The 21,030-nt window shown below is 39.8% G+C and overlaps 2 protein-coding genes across 2 annotated transcripts; both read right to left on the bottom strand.

Annotated features, from left to right (window-relative positions):
- Window positions 1–840: 840 nt before the first annotated feature.
- Window positions 841–2,592, bottom strand: LOC122022473 (transcription factor bHLH63-like). The gene is made up of 6 exons (XM_042580491.1): window positions 2,132–2,592; window positions 1,894–2,058; window positions 1,675–1,809; window positions 1,366–1,605; window positions 1,252–1,288; window positions 841–1,059 (listed from the first exon to the last, which is right to left on the bottom strand). The coding sequence occupies exons 1-6, from the start codon at window positions 2,378–2,380 to the stop codon at window positions 1,022–1,024; spliced, it is 864 nt and encodes a 287-aa protein (XP_042436425.1). The 5' UTR covers window positions 2,381–2,592; the 3' UTR covers window positions 841–1,021.
- A 1,602-nt stretch (window positions 2,593–4,194) lies between these two features.
- Window positions 4,195–20,968, bottom strand: LOC122022623 (proteasome subunit alpha type-1-like). Its single transcript, XM_042580658.1, has 2 exons — window positions 20,556–20,968; window positions 4,195–4,840 (listed from the first exon to the last, which is right to left on the bottom strand). Exons 1-2 carry the CDS (start codon window positions 20,904–20,906, stop codon window positions 4,403–4,405), a joined length of 789 nt encoding a protein of 262 aa, XP_042436592.1. The 5' UTR covers window positions 20,907–20,968; the 3' UTR covers window positions 4,195–4,402.
- Window positions 20,969–21,030: the final 62 nt, after the last annotated feature.

Raw genomic sequence — 21,030 nt, 5'->3', positions numbered from 1 at the left:
AGGGCGGTGTTAGAGGAGGTGGAAAAAGATATTTATATAATTTAAATAAAAATTAAAAAATATATAAGTATTGATGAAAAAAATAATAAATAAAATTAATTAAAAAAATAAAATTAAATATAATTTAAAAAATAATAAATAAAATTAATTAAAAAAATAAAATTAAATATAATTTAAAAAATAATAAATAAAATTAATTAAAAAAAATAAAACTAAATAAAAATTAAAAATATATAAGTATGGATGAAAAAATAATAAATAAAATTAATTTTAAAAAATAAAATAAATAAAAATTAAATAAAATTGAAAAAACAAAAAAACAAAGTAAAAAAAAAAAAAAAAGGATAGAAATGATATTTGAAAAAATATGGAACCGTCACATCAGCGGTCCCCTAGAGCCGGTTCCACGGATATGAAGGGAGGTAAATGTAGATACACAGGTGAAAAGTGCATGACGGAGACGTTAACCCCAGGTAGTGACACCCCGGGGATCGACCCCTGGACCTTTCACCCACAAAACCATGCACTCTCCATCTGTGTTACGCCCTGGGGACAGAAATGATATTTGAGAGAGAGAGAGAAGAGGGGAAGGGGGGCGGGGGGGGGGAGGGGGGGATAGCGAGAGGAGAGGAGGGGAGGGTGTGGTGTCAGAGGGGGCCGGAAAGCAATTTATAGGACATATATGTTCATTCATACTGATTAATTAAATATAGGGAAATATTCACTCCAAATTCCTGTTGGTCCTCCGTTATTTTATCCTTAAATTTTAAATTTTGATGGTAATTTTAATATCGTTATTAACTCGTAGATCCATTGCTTACAGATATTTTGCAGAAAAGATTGAGAAAATAAAGAGAGAGGTTTTATTAAAGGAGAATATGAAAAAAAACAAAACAACAATCGAATGAAAGAACTAATTCTATTTGAAGGCAACAAGATGCATGGCATTATATATCGATATGTTACACATGAGCAAATGAAATACATCTCCATCTCTTCTCCACTAGTTCAGATCGACAAATTATATCTCCATCTTGAGATTGTTAGGCAAGAGATTCCCTGCGAGAATGGCAGACGTAAGTTAGCAAACTCGAGTTAAAATACGCCACCAACCAGTTACTCTTCATTTTGGGGACCAGATGATATCACCATGCAACAGGAATGGTTCTATCTTGTTTTTTTGTTTGTTGGGTACGTAAAACCATGCATCACAATCCATGCCACTCGAGCAAATAGGATAAGAATCTTTACCTTGCAATGATTGAAGGAATTCTACCCTATGCAAGCTCTGAAATTAAAGATAGTCGACTCATTAATCTGAAATGTCCACAGCGGTAACTTAATTATTGGATGAGAGATATTTACATTCAGAGATGAGCCAAAGGGGGATCCATCAGCCACAAGATCCGAAGAATCCATGTACATGTCCAGCCCTAAGCAGGGATCGAGCTGCAAGGAGTTGAAGTGAAGGAATGGCTGGTCCATTAGCTCAGGTGGATTTATCTGCACCAGTTGAGTACTCATCGCCTCTCTTGCCACCAAGAAGTCGATGTCCGCCATTGGATTCACGGCAGCAAATTTCATCGACAGGAACTGCTCGACAAGCTGCTAATTGAGGTTTTGCTGATGTCCAGCAAAATATATATAGATTAACGATGAAGTTTAATTAAGTACCTCGACTTGTTTCTGGAGAGACTGAACATAGTTGATGATCTCATCTAGCATGCCTGCTTTTCCGGTGATCTTACTGCATCCCGGCACCAGCTCCTGGAGGCACTTCATCCTTTGACTGATCCTTTCCCTCCTCACCTGTGAATCCAGATGGAGAAAGATTGAAGAGAGTTTTTACAGTATTGAATTGAATTAAATCGAATCGAATCGGGCTTCACATACTCTTTCAGCTAAGCTATGGCTGTCAGTGGCTTGGCCGCGGCGAGCTCGAACGTGAATGTAATCAGTCTTTGAGCTGTCTCCTGATGCCTCCTTGCTACTGTTCTGCTGCTTGAACTCTGTTTTCGCTCCTCCCGTTTCTTGTTTCACTCTGATCTTGCAGTCTTGCTGATGGATCGCAAGAATAAATGTTTTAAGTAGTTTGATTGTGCAAATTCACCTTGGAGCAGAGTTCAACTACCTTTGACTTGGGAGAAGTCTCTGCCTTCCTCTTTCTTAAGGTGCTATCGCTCACTGCCACGCTTGTAATTTCCTCAAAGTTGGGATACTGATGATCAGGAAGATCGGACAAGCCATTGCTGAAGCAATCGAAGGAATTGAGACCTTGAACGCAGAGATCATCAGCACTATAAGAATGGTGACTGGGCTGCTCCTGTTGCTGCCATTTGGAGGAGAATCGATGAGAAACTGGAGTCTGTAGGCACTGCATGGCGACGATAAGCCAGCAGGAAGGAATCGCAATTCTCCGAAACGACTCTGTCTGTCCCAGCCTTGTGCGTGCGTATATAGCTGATGGAGAAGGGCAGCTGTGGATCAAATGGGGAGGATTGAACAAAGGTGAAAGATCAAAGCTCGATCCGGTGATTCCAGTTGTTGCCAGTGAGCGATCGAGGATAAGAATGCGAGCGAGCCCTCTGCTCCACCCTCGATAAGGTAGGGGCCCGGTCTGACATGATCGACACGTGGGCGTGTTCAGCAGGGTCCTACCGCCCACATGGCAGGCAACCCCACGACCAACCGTTCCTCTAGCTTTTCCCCGTACGGCTACTGCTGCTGCTGCTGCTCGTTTCAATTTTGCAGTTACAAAAAGTTTCTTGCAAAAAAAATTCCACCTTTTTTATTTAAAAAAAATTTGTCAAGAAGCTTTAAAATCCTTTCCACAGTAGAATACAGTTTAATTCAATAATACGTACAATATAATTTAGTGTACAAGATAAAATGCGTGTATAAATTAATCTACTCATCTTCTGTTTTCAGATTTACAGTGAGTAAAGAGTTTAAACTAATCTATACTTATCCTCTTTGCGACAAGATGATGATAATGAGTTTGAAGTTTCTTCAGAGGACACAGCTCGTGATAATTATTAGAGGTCTTGACCTCCTTGTTGTATATATATGCGCATAATTTGGTTCATTAGTAACAGCTTAAACAAGGTTGAGCATGTGGAGAAAGAAGCCAAGAATGTCTAGCAAAAGCTAGTTGCCTCAAAGCCTTATCTATTAATGCGGATAAAGAAAATGTTATAGAGTTCCATCAATGGTGAATCGTGATCAAAGTATTATTTAATCTGAAATGGATAGAGAATCCGGGCATTAGACTTGATAAAAAAAAAAAAAAAAGGTAGAGGAGACGAAAGGCAGTATGGAGATTGTTGGGAGATCTTTACTCCTCTCTCCTTCATGTGATTTTGTCTCCTATCGCTGCGGACATTGAGGCCATCCTGTAACCCACCACCCTTGCTACTAGCTTCCATCCACTCTCCTCCCCCATTACATCTTAATTTAATCTATTGTTTTTTCCATCTTTATTCTCATTCTTGTGGGTCGTTTTAATTCCTTTTCCCCCTCGTTAATAAATAATACTTGTAGGCAACTTGTAAACAAAACAAAATATGTTCACAACTCAGAGTTACACACGTCTAGTTATAACTCTATATTATAGCTCAAAGTGGAGTTTGGATGAATGAATGGGGACAAGAATTAGTTTTGCATGATTGAAGTTGTTAATGTTTTTGTTGGCTTCACAGTACGCCTTCCCTGTCTACATCGATTCCTTTTTGGAACAGTGATGGTTTGGATTGGAATCCAAACTTTATAAGGAACGTTATAAAGCAAATATATGATTTAGTGGTTGGTTCCAATCAAAATCCGTGCCATGTACAACTGTAAAGGTATCAGTGCACCGTGCAATGAGCTTAATGGATTTAGTAGGAACAGCTTGTTTTTGTGCCTTTTGGTGGGTGGAATCAAGGGGAGCAGATCTTCTGGTCCGTAAATTACGGACCAGGGGATGATCCACTACATGTGGACTTTTGATTTGAATGAACCCTACTTATTTAAAGATGGAGTCCATTCAAATCAAAGGTCCAGATCAGTGGATCATCCCCTGGTCTACAATTTACGGACCAAGAGATTCCTGCTCGGAATCAAGATGACAAGATGCAGCAGTTTCATTGTTTTTATCCAGCAGTCTCATCTATACAACTGAAGTGTGTGCGGATCCCACTGTTCTCTCAAAATTCATTAAGGCGACGTCAACGAGTTTGAAATGCCAATTTGCGGTTAATACATAACAACATCGTCGTACAACCAATTTTAACGTCAACCCATGACAAATCTTCGAGGTGCAGATTCGGTTTAAAATTAGGCCATAACATCATGACGATCAAAAGAAGCAAATTGAATGCTAGTTGCAGACACCTCTGTGAGCATTCCATCCAAATCTCTCTCATTAGATATCCATCGGAGCGGCTCCGGAGCTTCCTGCCTCGTCTTGCTCAGGAGCCTGTTCAGCAGGAGCATCTTCTTTGATCTCAATTGAATCAATTATTTCTTGGATTATCTTCTGATCAATCAAATGAAAGGCCTCATCTTTTCCCAAAATGGCTACTGTGCAGATGGCGCTGGTCAGCTTTTCTCCTTGTAATGTCTCCTTGATGGCAAAAACTGCATCTTTGATCAGTTCATCACGAGAATAGTTGTTGAAAGATTCGAACCTGCGTTCCAAGAAAGTTTTGGCAGCTTGTGAGCGGGAACCAATTGCGAATGCCTGGTACTCGAAGTAGTTTCCACTGGGGCAGTTGTAGTAGAGGTGAGCTCCGGTTTCATCTAATCCAGCAACAAGCAGACCAACTCCATATGGCCTTTTCCAGGATCGCTGTGTGCACACCTGTAGTTGACGTCAATAGCCAATACAGTGAGGCCAGAAATGAACTCTCAGGTTAATTTTCATAAAACAACTAGTATGAGTTGACAGTACAAACAAGTTTTCCATTAAACTGATCTATAAGCTCGAGTTGGTATAGGAAAACACAAGTACTAATGATATGCCATCTCCTAATCCAAACTGCAAACATTGGTAAAATCATTGAACTAACAGGCATGCCCCAAGTTCAAATGATAATAATCCAACCGTAAAACATAAAAGTTGTAAAGTATATTTGTCCAGTGTGATAATAATCCAACTTTATTAAAGTCATGCGCCTCAGTCAAATGACTCAATTCTGGATTGAAAATTTTACAGTAGAATCTTGTAATATGTATACCAAACAGAGGAAACAAGGAAAAGAAAGAGTTTCAATGAGTCTGTAATTGAAGAAAATTAACATATACACGAAGTTTGTCCATTATATTAGAAAAGTCTATGATATATGTACTTTTCATAACACTTAGAAACAGAATTTTGAATGTCAGATCCATCCCTCTTTTTAGAGAGTGATTCATGAGACTAAATGATTAACAATGGTCAAGCACCACACCATTTGAAAATGGCTGAAAATCTTATGCGGTAATTAAATATTGAGTTTATTGTTAAAGTCGTCGATTGCTTATTTCATGAGAAGACAAGATAACTTGGCAAAGTCACCATATATTGAGAGCTGAGAACAAGTATCACATATGAAAATGGATTTAGTAGTCAATACATTTTGATACGATGATAAAGATGGGACCCCCAAAAAATGGGTAAGGAGAATCAGCTGACGTAGAGGTCAAAGTCGCATGGTCAGACGGACCTAGAATCGCTAACCAGGCTATGTTGGCCGAGCGGACCTCGCATCGCCGGTCGGACATGAAGTGCCGACTGGATCTCCAGAATGGTCGTCCTTCACAACTTGCAGACAAGGTTTGAAGCTATGTACCCAGCCCGCCATCCTCTCCGATCGAATATATTGCGCCTGCAAAATGAAGGATCGAGTGAAGAATGAGTTATTGACTGCATTTTGTAAGGCCGAGCGACCTACAGCGGGGCATAGATACCTGTCATATCATACTCTTTTTGAAGTTTATGCCGAAAAGGACAGAGAATATCCCGCCGACAAATTGTCCTTTGAAAATTTCCAACCTGTCAAATCACAGAGATTTGCACGCTCGTTTAAGGAAAGGTGTTAGAGCACTTTATGTCCTGTCCTTTCTTAATAACGCTTTGGAAAATGTATTAATGCTTTGAGATGACACTATAAAAGGGATCTCCATCTACAGACGAAGGTATGTGATGCTTCTTATTTGTACATGCTCTTTGCTACAGTTCGTTGCTACTACTTTCTTCTCTTAAACCGATCACTAACTTGAGCATCGAAAGGCAACACGGGGACACCTTCCCTGACTCGGCACTAACGCTCCCTGTGTTGTAAGACAGTGTGGAGTCTTCATCGAGTCAGCAGCAGAGCTACGTCCCCAGCTCACCGCCTTCATCGATTTCAGACAGGATCTCATCTCATTATCAAAGAAGAGAATGCACCAAGTAATTATAACGGTATCATATATGAGAATAGATATACTTGTTAGTACATCTCATTATTAAGGAAAGGATCTAGTTATCTATATGAATATGTTATACTCTTACTTGGGCGATGAGGTGAATAAGGTGGGGCCCCCGAGTCGAGTCAAAGTCCAAGAGTCTGGCTGACGTAGTGTTCAAAGTCAAGGAAAGGTCAACACTCAGAGCCAGCTCAGACGATCGTCCTAATCGAGAGGTTATTCGACAGGACCCTGGGGACGGCCGGATGCCGAGCCATTCATCCAACCAAACCCTTGGGTCGGTCGGATGCTGAGCCCTTCAGTATTGATAAAAAAAACTCTAAGTTGAGTCAACGTCATCCAGAGCAAGGTCCACTTCATCACTCGAAACTAGCATGGTTAACTATTTTAGCCGAGTGATCTAGTCGATCGGACCTATGATTCGATCAGACAAACTAGACACTTAGTGCGATCAAACTCAGGTGACAAACGGAGAGGCTGATCGAAGAACGAGCCCCTGGCAACATTCCTCAAATCCGACCGGGTCGCTCTTGTGAGCAACAACCGATCAGACTACATGAGAGGCTCGGTCGGTTGGCCAGTTATGCATATTGAGGACCCCTCAACCCAACGGCCTCATATTCCATTTTAGCATTTTGTGCTACGTAAGAAAATATTTTATATGCAAGTTGTACATTAGAATCTTTCACCCTACCAAACGTAAGGATTGTGGATCCATTTTGGGAAAAGTGTTAGAGCATATGGTCTGTCTTTTTTAAAAACGCTTTGAGATTCGTGCAAAAACAAGCAGTAACACTATAAAAGAGGATCTCTATTTACAGACGCAGGTATGCGACGCTATACAACTTTACATACTCATAACCATTGTTCATTTTGTAAGTACCTCGTGGTGGTTTTAATGTGATCAAACAAATTAAGTTAATTCCTGTGTATGTTTGATGTCTTGTGTACAAGTGTACAGAAACTTAGGAGCACAGAAAGTTGAGCAAAAGGCACAGCTAGCGAGAAGGACGACACGGGAGAAAGTCGACGGATTCGGTGTGTTTGAGGGATGAGGTGTTGCGGAAGAGTACACTGGCGCACGAGAAGGAAGCACGCGACATTTCTGAGGGACGAGAAGTCGAAGCGGCAGGTTGCTCGAGGAGAAGGCTCAAAAATGATTTCAGGTGAGCCCTATTCTGGATGGCCGAAATCACCGAAGCGAACGAAACTGGAATGAAGGAGAATCCAGACAGTCAACCTATTGTTGATTGTTCGAGCGCCCGGACCTCGGGACAACCCCGGTGAGCCCTCCTCGACGCGTACTATTCGAAGCCGCATCAACACGGTACGGGCGCCAAGCGCCCGGACCCGATAAGATTTATCATGTGCGAACCATTGTGACGTGAATAAAGTTTTATCCACGCCCAGGTGCCCGGAGCCATTCCAGGCGCCCGGAGCTACCACGTCAGCAAACAGTTATATTAGACCAGCAGACTATAAATAAAGCTCTGATCTCAGTAGTTAAGAACAACACTTGTAAACGAATTCAGTACTTCAACTTCTAGTTCTGTTCTTTACTTTTTTAAGCTTTCAGCGTTATAAGAGGCTACTCCGCCTGTAAGAGAAGAAGATTTTAGTGAGTTACATTTGCCTTGGATTAGCAATTTTCTAATTGCAAACCAAGTAAATATTCTTGCCTCTTTCTTTACTTTTATGCATTTAACTTTTTATTTTTTTTAACAAGTGTTTGCCTAACTTAGTCCAAAGATCGAGAAAGGGTATTCTTTTAATTTCAGGCAATTCACCCTCCTCTTGCCAGTCGTCCGGGAACCTACAATTGGTATCAAAGCGAGGATACTTCAGAAGGACTAACCGCCGACCGAAGCAAAGAAATCAATAGTCGAACCAAGCCTCAACCCGCCAAAGTTCGAGGGGGAGTTTGGAAACGCCGAATTGAGGTATTCCTACGAACTGATTTCGAAATTCTTTTAGTAATAAAATATGGTTTTGTATTTCCTAAGGATCAACGAGGAGAAGAGAAAGAAGAAAATCAATTGACAAAGAAGGAACAAAGTGATTTTATAGCAAAGAGCGGAATACCACTTGCTAAGTGTATTACCGCCTCAAGAAGTCAACCGCATCAGAAGTTACTCCTCATCTAAAGAACTCAGGGGAAATTTCCTAGAGCTCCATGAAGACACATCCGAAGCGAAGCTCGCACGACAAGACATTCTTCGGAACCAACTAACAAACATCCGTCTGGAAAAAGGTGAGAAGGTTGTTGGTGCAACATCCCTCAGGTCAAGGTTGACCTGGTTAACCAAGCTGAGTCTTGGTTTGGGTTTAGATGTTTGACAATAAGATATTGATCGAAGAAGAGTCAAGTAGGTCAAGGTTGACCGGATACTTGACTGGGAAGTCCTAACTGGCATGTTAGGCAGATTGAAAATCCTGGTGAGTGAAGCCAGGTGAAAGTCCTAGTGAGTGAAGCTAGGCAGATGGAAAATCCTGGTGAGTGAAGCCAGGTGAAAACCCTAGTGAGTGAAGCTAGGTGAAAGTCCTAGTGAGTGAAGCTAGGTGAAAGTCCTGGTGAGTGAAGCCAGGCAAGGGAAAATCCAGATGGATCAAGGATGATCGGACATCTGGTGTTGCGAAGTCCAAGTAGGTCAAAGGATTGACTGGATACTTGCGAGGAGGAAGTCCGGATGGGTCGAGGTTGACCCGGACATCGGTGGAAGTCAGTGGGTCGAAGGGAGTGACCGGACACTTGGTGGGGAGTCTAGCAGTCGAGGGTGACCGGATCGAGGCGTGATGTACCAACAGTCGAGGTTGACGGATGTTGGTTAGGGAGGTTGGGACTTGGTTTGGGCAAAACCAAGTTCGGATCGATCCGTGGATCGATCCGGTGTCGGATCGATCGGTGGATCGATCCGGTTCTTCCGGACGACGCTCGGATCGATCCGTGGATCGATCCGAGGTCCCGATCGATCGGCCGATCGATCGGGACGATGCTGCTGCGATGGCCGGATCGATCCGTGGATCGATCCAGCGCTTATCGAGCAGACGCTCGGATCGATCCGTGGATCGATCAGCCTCGATCGATTCGGAACATTCGAATCGATCGGGATCCGACCGTTGCGTCGGGTTTATAGCCGCAGGCGAACGTTGTCTTCGGTATCCCTTCACGAGCTCTTCTCAGATTCATTCCAGCTCCTCCATAGCTCTCTACAAGCACGTGATCGCCAGTTCTTGAAGGTTCTTGGAGGCTTTCCAAGTCAAGAGGCGGATCTATTGCAAGAGGAAGAAGTTAGGGTTAGGGTTTTTACTGCACATCTTGTAAGCTTTTGCTTAACTTGTATTTCCCTTTCTTCTTCTTGTATTGAGAGTGTTGTAGGGCTTCTCCGCCTTTGGTAGTTACCATAAAGGAGTGTTATTCATAGTGGAGGGTGTGTGCGTTGGTGTGGATCCTTGGATTAGTCACCTCTTGTGAGGTGGATACCAAGTAAAATCCTAGTGTTAGCGTGCTTGTGTTTGTTTCTGTATTTTCCGCTGCACATCCAAGAAGAAACAAGCAACGACAAGCAACGCCAAGCAATGAAGCGCATTGAGCGAACGCGACGAGCTATTCACCCCACAAGTGGTATCAGAGCAAGGTTGCTCTTCACCGGAATCATCGCCGGAAGGGTCAAGCATATCAAGAAAAGCTAGAGGGTGAAGAAGTTGGAGCAAATTCTTCAAGTTCAAGATTTTATCAAGCTCAACTTCAAGATGCAATTCCAAGATGGACTTGGATTTGACACAAGGGTGGCTCCACCATACACTTCTACAAGTTTTGATTCTTGGAGATCGAGAATCGAAAACTTTCTTATGATGGAGATAGAGCGATGGTTTGCTCTAAGCTTGAAAGCTCCAACGAACTCCAAGGGCAAGCTTAAGAAAGCGGATGGAGCTCGGAGAAAATTCAAAGGGGCGAGGCAAATGACAAAGTGACCAAGCTTCTGGTCAACTTATTGCCTAGCCACATCTTGGCTCAAGTTGGAGAGTTCGAAGATGCCAAGGAGCTTTGGAGCAAATTGGCCAAGCTTCATGAAGAGATCCCCTCCACTGTACAAGATCATGAAGAATCCAAAGAGGGTGACTCTTTGGAGCAAGACCAAAAGGAGGATTCCGAGGTTGATAGATGCTCAACCTCCCAAGAAGAGGAAATCCAAGAAGCTTCATCCTCAAGGAAATGCAACGAAGGGAACAAGGAGGGAGCATACTCCTTGTTTCATATTCAAGATGATGAAGCCTCCACCTCTAGGATTGAGGGGGAGCAATCCTTGGTGACACCGGATCAAGAAGAAGAAGAAGCTTCTACATCCGGGTCAAGAGAAGAAGAGGAGGAAGAAGCGTCTACCTCCACAAGTCAAGAAAAACCAAATGGAGGAGAATCAAGGTCCGATCAAGAGGAAGCTTCTACCTCCGGATCCAAAGAAAAAGATGCCACCCCTACAAGCAAAGGTATAAATATTTCAATTAATAATAAAAATCATATTATATGCTTTGAGTGTAGGGAACATGGGCACTACAAGAGCAAGTGCCCTAAATTAGCGAAGAAGGGCCAGTGGCACAAAAGGGCAAGGTGAGCCCAGGAGACCATCCCAGCAAAGAAGAGCGAGGAGCGTATTATAGCTTCTCTTGCAATCAAAAGGGATATGAAGCCGATGCCTCGAGGGAAGAAGATGGTCAAGGCTCAGAGGCATTAGTCAGGGAGCCTCGAGGTAAAGAAGAAGGTAACATTTATTGAGCCTACTCCTTTAAATTATGGTAAAAAGCAGATAGTTCTAATTTTTATCATTTTAATACAATTTACCATAAGAATAGGAAGCATGAGGGCTTTAAGGAAAAGCGTGTGGCCCTACATGCCAAAACTACTACACCTAAGGCTAGGAATGTAGGTAAAAGTCTAGGCAAGAACTCTAAGGATTGTAGATACAAGCCTAGAAACAAAAATGCTCGTGGACTTAATGAAAACCAAATTCTAAGGATTTAATGATAGAAAATCAAGTCTTGAGATCAAGACTTGATAAAATGGAAAAGACCCTAAAAGGATGGAAAATATCCTAAAAGGGCAAAATGAGCAAAACCTAGGGCTAGGAAAGTCAAAGCCATCAAATAGCCATAGAGGTTTGGGATACAAACCAAAGGCTAAGAAGGATGTGCCTAGTTATCATAGGGTTCCGTATAGTTATGGAACAAACCCTAGGTTTAGTGGTCAGTCGAGAATACTAGGGAAGTCATCCCTAAGAGTATTTTTGCAACCAAAGTGACTAAGACTTCTAAGAAGTCTAAGAAAGTCACTAACAAGGTCACAAGGGAGGCTATCCCTAGGGTTGACCTAGAAAATGTGACCAAGGCTTCTAAGAAGCCTAACAAGGTCACTAGGAAGGTATCTAGGGAAGTTATCCCTAGTGAGTACCTAGAGCATCCAAGGAGCACCAATAGGTGTTGGGTTCCTAGGAGCATCTTCTCTACCCCATAGAGGGGGTTAGAGAGTGTCAACTCCGATTGGAAGGGTAGTTAACCCAACTTTGAGGAAATTGACACTCAAGGAGCATTTTCAAGGTTTTTGTTAACCTTTGAAAATGAAATGGAACTATTATTTACTCCTTGAAAGAGTAAAATGTGCCTAGTGGTGAAAATTTGATTTTAATCTTAAAAGGCACATATTGGGAAATTCATAAGAGCTACCAAGTTGGGATTTTGGTATGTTCTTAGGAAATTTAAGGCAATCCGGGCCTTAACTTTAAAGTGCTACTCTTGTGGAAAAATGAAATATGCCAACATTTGAGGATATGCTTAATTTCGACTGGCATAAATTAATCAAGGGAATTAGAAATGCCAATTTAGGCTTTGACATTTTCTTGAAGCACTTTAGGGCAATCTAGGTTTAAGTTGTAAGTTTAGCTAAGGTTTTAAGGATACTTAGATAGTTAATCTAGGTATATTTTATTTATGCTAAATCTTGCCATGATTGTTTGCCCATCATATGCCATGACATCATGTCTATTTTTTATGAAAAATCCAAAAATACCATGTCATGACATTCATACATCATGTAATTATAGGATATTTTCTTTTGAAAATTATTTCTTTTTGATGTATGTCATAACATTATCATGCATTAAGTTTAATTCCTTGTAATTAAGGACAAAAGGCATTTAACAACACTTATTAACAAGTGACATCCTAGGTGGGTGTCTAATATCTCCAAAATGCCTAGATAGATATGCATGATCCTAGATTAGGGCAAAACCAAAATCTACATCTCACAAAGACCTATAAGATGACTTGTATGTGTTTTAGTGCACATTAGATACAAGTGAGATGTTAGGATGATGAACAAAACTCAAGATGTTGATTTAGTGCATTCTTTTGAGTTTTAGATTCATCAAAACACATAGTTATGTGTTTTCCCATCATTGGGAAAGCTAATGTACAAGTCATGTGCATTATGCCCAAGGAACATGATGGGATATTGGTTTTGAAAATGTTTTTAAAATGTTTTTGGAAAACCTTGGTGAAGGCTATCTTTTGATAGTAATCACCATTGAATAGTTAGACACAAACTTGAAGAAAACACTAAAGTTTTTGCAAGTTTTCAAGTTTGTGTCAATCTTTGAAAATATGATGTATTTTCATAGAAAACTATTTTTTCTTGATAATATATGCCCTAAACAATGTCTACACGAAATTTCATAATTTTTGGATTTTTGTAGAATTTTCTAGGGGTTTCTGAAGTTGACTGAAATAGAATTTCAGCAACTATCGAGTGCCTGAATCGATCCATGGATCGATTCAGAAGGCAAATCTCGCGAGCAGTAGCTCGCTGGATCGATCAGCCGATCGATCCAGGTAGTATGAATCGATCAGTGGATCGATTCAGAAAGGTTCAATCGATTGGAACCCAACTCCAATCGATCCAAGTTGCTGATTTTGGCTGGGAAAGCCTGATTTCAGCACTTTGAACCTATTTTTAGTCTAGGTACTCATTCCAAACCCTTAAAATACATTTGTATACATAAAAAGGGTGTTTTCGTGTTGAAAACAAGGATGGAATGGTAAAGGAAGGCTAAGTTGAAGTTTAGGTTGAGGTTTGTTTCAAATTTTGAACATTTGAACCTCAAAACTTCTAAATCTGGGTTTCCTAAAGGTTTAGGGATTCCAAGTCATTGTTGGTGCAATGACAGAAGTTTCCACCATGTCTTTAGGGGGAGGGACTCTTTAAAGACATGAAAATTATTTTTCATGAACCTTGGAAGGTGGTTAACCTTCTGTTGTGAACTTGCTCAAGGTTGAGCATTTAAACTTGAAATGGGGATAAATGGGGAGTGGATATCCTCATCATTTCAAGTGGCAACTCAAGTGGTTGAAAATGCTCAAGGTTGGGTATTTGTCAACATTGAGGGAGAAGTTAAGGATAATGAAGGGTATGGGACCTTCGATATTACGTTGATCACAATGAGTGAAATTGTGATCACAATGAGCAACTCTTCAGGGGGAGAGTCTTCACCAAATGGAGTTGTTGAAGTGTGCCCAAAATTGGAGCATAGGTTGATGTGTGTCCAAAGACGGGTTGATGTGTTTTATTAGTAGGAGGTTGATGTGTGCCAATAGGGGGAGAATGAAAGGAAGTAAGTTAGGTTTTCATTACCTAGAGGGAGTTTGCCCTCTTAGGGGGAGAATGAAAAGCTTAGTATTTATGAAGGATTGTTGGATTACCTAGTGAAGGTTGAGGGATAGGATTGAGTGGTTGAGTATGAAATTTGAGTTTTGATGTTTGACAATACATGGAGATTGCAGGTGCAATTGTCCATTTCGGGAGATTATTAATATAATTCTCCTCTAGTCAATGTTTGACTAATTTGATGAGAAGAAAAGTCTAGTAGGTCAAGGTTGACCTGATACTTGATTGGAAAAGTCCTAATGAGTGAAGTTAGGTAAAAGGAAAATCTTAGTGAGTGAAGTTAGGTGAAAAATCCTAGTGAGTAAAGTTAGGCAGAAGGAAAATCTTGGTGAATGAAGTCAGGTGAAAAGCCCTAGTGAGTGAAGTTAGACAGTAAAGAAGTCCTGGTGAGTGAAGCCAGATATGTGAAAATCCAGGTGGGTCGAGGTTGACCGGACATCTGGTATTTCGAAATCCAAGTGGGTAATAGAAGACTGGACACTTGGCATGGAATGGTTAGTCCAAGTGGTCAAGGTTGACCGGACACTTGGCACGAGGAGGAAAGTCCAAGTGGATCCAAGGATGGACCAGACACTTGGTGGAGAAGTCCCGGCAGGTCAAGGTTGATCGGATGCTAGGCAATGTGAAGTCTCAACAGGTTATGGTTGACCGGATATTTGGTAAAGAAACCCTAGACTTAGGTTTGTAAGTTAGGGGTTGGTAATCGATTAGGCTAATCGATTATCATATCTTAAGCGATTAGACAAATTGCTTTAGCTCGGTAAGCGATCTACTTGATCGCTTAAGCCATAATTTGTTGGATCAAGAAGCGCTAGAGGGGGGGTGTGAATCGCGCTTGAAGGTTCTTGGAGGCTTTCCAAGTCAAGAGGCGGATCTATTGCAAGAGGAAGAAGTTAGGGTTAGGGTTTTTACTGCACATCTTGTAAGCTTTTGCTTAACTTGTATTTCCCTTTCTTCTTCTTGTATTGAGAGTGTTGTAGGGCTTCTCCGCCTTTGGTAGTTACCATAAAGGAGTGTTATTCATAGTGGAGGGTGTGTGCGTTGGTGTGGATCCTTGGATTAGTCACCTCTTGTGAGGTGGATACCAAGTAAAATCCTAGTGTTAGCGTGCTTGTGTTTGTTTCTGTATTTTCCGCTGCACATCCAAGAAGAAACAAGCAACGCCCAGCAACGAAGCGCACCGAGCGAACGCGACGAGCTATTCACCCCCCCCTCTAGCTACTTTTGGTCCTAACAAAGGTAGCCCAACTACATGCGAAGATCAAAGAGCTGATCACCGGACTGGTCAACCTCGACGAAACGGTAACCAACCGAGACTTAGTACGCTACGCGCTCAACGTCTTTCCTAAAACCCCAGAATGGACTTCGATCATAGATGCCTACTATATCTTTATCGGCTTGGAGGTAAGTACCGTAGAAGAACTTTTTTCGACTTTAGAATTGCATGAATCCAGATGTGCAGGGACAAGTAAAGAGTCAAGCCAGAACCTTGCACTAACAACCACCAAGAAGGACGAACCCAAGTCAGATTCAGTATTGATCCAGACTAAAAAGCTTATATGGTAAGGAAATTTAAAAAGTTTTTTAAATCTATCAAATTTAAAGAAATGAAGACCAAAAAAAATCCAAGAAATAAGAAAAAAATTCGATGCTACCATTGCCAAAAAGGACATATAAAGGAAGGCTGTCCAGATCTCAAAAAGGAGAAAGAAAAAAGGTCAAAGCGAAACAAGCATCAAAATCTCAAGACCACTTGGGATGAAAGTTCATCATCCGAGTTCGAAATAGAAGTATATGCTGGACTAGCACTGATGGCTAGTCACGAAAAACAAGGCAACTGAAAAGCTAGCATCGATGAAGGGGGAACGACATCAGATGAATGCAGCGATGTAGGGGGAGAATCTAGCTTCAGATCCAACATGATAAGTGAGGTATGTCTCTTACCTCCTGATCAATTGTATTTTAGTATAAAATTCATGTCTAAATTAATGTGTAAATTGAAAACCAAAAATGAAAATTTGAAAAAAGAGAATTTATAAATAATAATAATCTTAATAAAATCATATTTAATAGAGGATTTTGATAAATTAAAAATAAAAAATACTAATTCGAAAGAACAAATAGAAAATTTAAAAATTTTTGTATGTTCAAATTTTGCTACTTCAAATTTTAGAATTATCAAGAACTAAACTGGTATTATAGATTCCACAAGGGTCAAATCAGAAAATAACAAAAAGGTATATTCCTAGAAAGTACCTAATCAATCTAGTAGGAAAGAACTATATTGGTTCCAAAATCATTCTTAGATTAAATTCTTTATGCATGTTTCTAATTTTAATTTACTTTAATATTTTTTGTATGTTTGAATTTGTCGAATTTTTAAATAAATTGGTTTGTATGAGTTCTATTTGAAATTAATTTTTAATTTTTTTTCTCGTGGAAAAGGATGTTATTATCTATCTGTAAGAAAAATTTTGAAATTTTTTTTTAAAAAAATTATATCTTTAAATTATTTCGCAAAGTTATTTTTAAAAAATTTATTTTGATAAGACATCATGTTCCCTGTCAAAGGAAATTTTGTCAAAAAATTTCAACCGTTATTTGAGTTTCTATGGATTATTTATCTAAATGTTATTTTTTTAATATTAAAAATTCTTGAACATTCTATTCTCAAAAATTTATTCTGCAAAAATACTTGCTATTTTACATTTTCATAAACTTTTTAAAGATTTTTCGAGCTAAGAAACTATTTTTAAGAATTTGTCTTTGCAAATATACCTTTCTATATAGAATAATTAATTACTGCTCTAATTATTGTTGTTTTATCTGAAAATTTTATCTCTAGTGTGGAGAAATATGTTTAACTGTTACAAAAATTTTTAGAATTTTTTAACGATTAAAACTAATTTCAAAATTATGTCGTTTAAAACCTAATTTTTAAATCACAAAAAAAAACAGTTTTCAAAACATACTTTCCAAATTTTTTCAAAGTGTTAGTCACTAATTGTGTTACCCTTAGTTTTTTTAACTCCTATTTTTAATGTGATCAAAGAGGAAGAATTATAGATTAAATCTAAGGGAGGTACATTTTAAGTTGCATATTCATTTACTTTACTGTTTTGTTTTACCCCAACTTAACCTGGTTGATCCACATCAAAAAAGGAAAAATTGTAAGTACCCCGTAGTGATTTTGATTTGATCAACCAAGTCAAGTTAGGTCCTGTATATGTTTAATGTCTTGTGTCTAAGTGTGCAGAAACATAGGAGCATAGGAAGTAGAGCGAAAGACGCAGATAGTGAGAAGGACGGCACGGGAGAGAGTCGACGGGCTCGGTGCGTCCGAGGAAAGAGATGCTGTAAAAGAGTACGCTGACAGACGAGAAGGAGCGCGCGGCGTTTCCGGAGGACGAGCAGCCGGAGGGAAGCTTGCTCAAGGAGAAGGACAAAAAATGGATTCGGGTGAGCCATATTCTGAATGGCCGAAATCACCCAAGCGAATGAAGCCGGAACGGAGGAGAATCCAGACAGTTAACCTGTTGTTGACTGTCCGAGCACCTGGACCAAGTCCAAGCGCCCAAACCCTAGGGCAACCCAAGGGCACCTCCTCGACGCGCACTGTTCGAAGCCGCGTCATCATGGTCCGGATGCCCGGAGCAGTCCAAGCACCTGGACCAAATAAGATTTATCCTGTGCAAACCATTGCAATGTGGATAAAGTTTTAGCCACGCTCAGGCGCCCGGAACTGCCACGTCAGCAAACAGTCAGATTAGACCAGCAGACTATAAATAGAGCCCTCAGTAGTTAAGAACAACACTTGTAAACCAGTTATGTACTTCAACTTCTAATTCTATTATTTACTTTTCTAAGCTTTCAACGCTGTAAGAGGCTACTCCGCCTTTGGGAGAAGGAGTTTTTAGTGAGTTACATTTGTCTTGGATTAGCAATCTTCTTATTGCAAATCAAATAAATATTCTTGTATCTTTCTTTACTTTTATGCATTTAACTTTATTTTTTTTTTTAACAAGTGTTTGTCTAACTTAGTCCAAAGATCGAGAAAGGGTATTCTTTTAATTTCAGGCAATTTATCTCCCTCTTGCCGGTCGTCTGGGGACCTACATATTTACTGTTCATCGCTTTCAACTGGATCACTGACTTGAGCGTCGAAATGTCTGCGCTGAAGACCCCCTCCCTAGCCCGATTGCTAACGCTCCTTTGAACATGCAGGATCGTATAAAGTCATCTTTTCTAGCTTGGAGTCTTCGCATAATCAACACCAGAGCCACCTACCTAGTGCGTCATCTCCACTTATTTTAAAAAGGATCATGGGGTTTGTTGTACAAAAACAAATATTGGGGTAACCAAAGGGTCTAGGTAACACAACAAGAACCAGTTTTGTCAAAATCGAAAGTTTAGGTAAAATCATTAGAGCAGACATAAAATCGGATCGTAAAATCGAATCGTAAGATTTTACATCATACTTTAAATCAATTTTAAAAGAAACCTAATATATTCTTTTTAATTGATCATTAAATATTTTAATCCAAATTATAACATAAATCTACATATAGAACATTTTAATTCATATAATCATAAACTACTCATAATTTTAAACTTTTAAACAACCAAATGCTTACCATGAAAACACAAGATAAACATAAATTCAAGTCTAAAACTTAAGTCCAAAGATAAATAAAACACAAGATAACAAATTAATATAAATCATTCATAGACAAGTGCAAATATAAAATCGTCCCAAAACGATATCGTTTTGTCCAAAATGGTCCCCTTTTATTAACGACACAAAATCGATAAAATTATCTCAAAAATCATGTTTTTACGAGTTTAAATGCGATTTTAAGATTTTGATCCGATTTTACTTTAATACATGATTTGACTCGATTTTCATAAATAAACTCGCGATTTTGTACGAGTTTATGAGTGAACTCGCGAGTTTGATAACATTGGCAAGAACTACCATATATGTTGTTGATTGTCAGAGCGCAGGGGGGGGGGGAGTGTTTTGATTTTTGTCTATGACAGTGGACGAGTAATAGTACTTTGTATCCAAAATCTATATCCCACTAGTACCAGAGATATTATCTAAACTAAAGGGAACTAGGGAGAGTATGAGAAAGCACTAGACTTCTCATGATTAAGATGATGCATAGAAGAAGCATAACATCTACAATGGAGATATGGAGGGGGAAACATTGAGAGATGACTATAAATTATTTGAATCCTCATTCAACACTGTTTTGCAATTTACCATTCCTTTATTGGAAGGATTGAAACGGAATGGCTTAGAATCAATAAAAGGAATGGTAAATTGCAAATTACTATTACCCAATTTTAAGAAATGGTATTGATCTAATTTGACTAGTTTCATTTTTTTACAGCAAAGTTGAGTTAGTCAAGTCTAAACCAGATCCCGTTTAACAAACCTAGATAGAATCAGCTTATTTGCAAAACTATATACCTAGAATATTCACACATAAGTCATTATTATATTTAAATCATCTAATCCTAGAACAAACAAGTCAAACATGAGAGTAAGTAAAACAAGTTGTTGCAAAGCGATTCAACCAAAGGTGTAATATGGATTAGCAAACAAATGGAATTTATCTTTGTCCCATTTTAGTTATATTCAAGATAACTCTTTGTCCCATTTTAGTTATATTCAAGATAACTCTTGCTTGTTTAGATTATTTCTATGATTGACTTGCTTTTTATTTCACAAGGAACAGATAATTAAGAATCGAGAAAAAGAGGGGGGAAGCAAAATGGAGAAAAGGGAGAAGATAAATATTTAACTTGATCAAAGATGTCATGGCCAGTTGGTATTAATTTTTGCTAAAGAAACTAAAAATTTACTTGAAAATCATGCAAATAAGAAAGTTAAGATAAGCATCTAGCCTTAGCATGTTTTGCAGCTCATCATAGCTTAGAAGCACCTACCATAACACAAAAGGATGTTCTCAAACGCCTAAATCCCTCTTCTTTTCTACTATAACTAGGATTCCCATGCAAGATGTCACTCCAAATTTCCTTACTTCCTCACCCTTTTTCCAACGTATATGTAACAACAATAGGTATGGGGCAATGCTAGAAGATCCATAGCTCTAGCAAAAACTAAGGCTTCAAACAGTTGAACAATCTTTCAAATGTTGGGTAGTTACAACTGAACGAGACTATCTAAATACAAATAAACACAAGCACGGAGAAAAATAGAGCAAAATTCAGGATTTAAGAAAAAAAGAAGTAAAATTCGATAATGCCCCACTAATTATTTCAAAAAAACTTCTCAAGATGATTACTGTAGATATATGACAGATATATAGATGGGTAACTATATGATTCTATCTTCAGAATTTCAAACAGCTATTAAAGAGAAAAGAAAAAAAGGGGATCGGGGAACCTGCGCCTTGTCAGCGAGGCGTACGACGAGGCGGGAGACAGGCAGAGGAGACTCGTAGACAAATGCGTGGTTGATGCATTCGTTGCGAAGGTAGCGGGAAAGAACGCGACCATCGGCAGTGAGACCCGAGATGGCAACGCCGATGTGATCGTCAACCTTGAATACCTTTTTCTGATAGGAGGAGAGGTCGGAGGTGGCCTTGTTGACGGTGGCTAGGACGACGTGCGAGGTGGAGCGGAGGCCGACCGCGGCAGCGCCCTGCTTGACGGCCTCCATGGCGTACTCAACCTGGAACAGCCGTCCCGCCGGGCTCCAGGTAGTGACATCAGTGTCGTACTGGTTCCTGAACATCTCGCTACTCTCTTCTTCCTCCTCCCTTCTGCTGACCGTCGTAAGTAGGTATATTAATTAGATCGGCTTCTACTTGCTTCTTCTCCAAGGCAGAGAAGGCCCCTATCTTATGTGGGCCGGCCCA

Source organism: Zingiber officinale, chromosome 9B (assembly GCF_018446385.1).
Source record: "Zingiber officinale cultivar Zhangliang chromosome 9B, Zo_v1.1, whole genome shotgun sequence".
NCBI classification, from domain to species: Eukaryota; Viridiplantae; Streptophyta; class Magnoliopsida; order Zingiberales; family Zingiberaceae; genus Zingiber; species Zingiber officinale.
The sequence above is the reverse complement of the archived record's forward strand: the minus strand, read 5'-3'. Positions and strand labels throughout refer to the sequence as shown.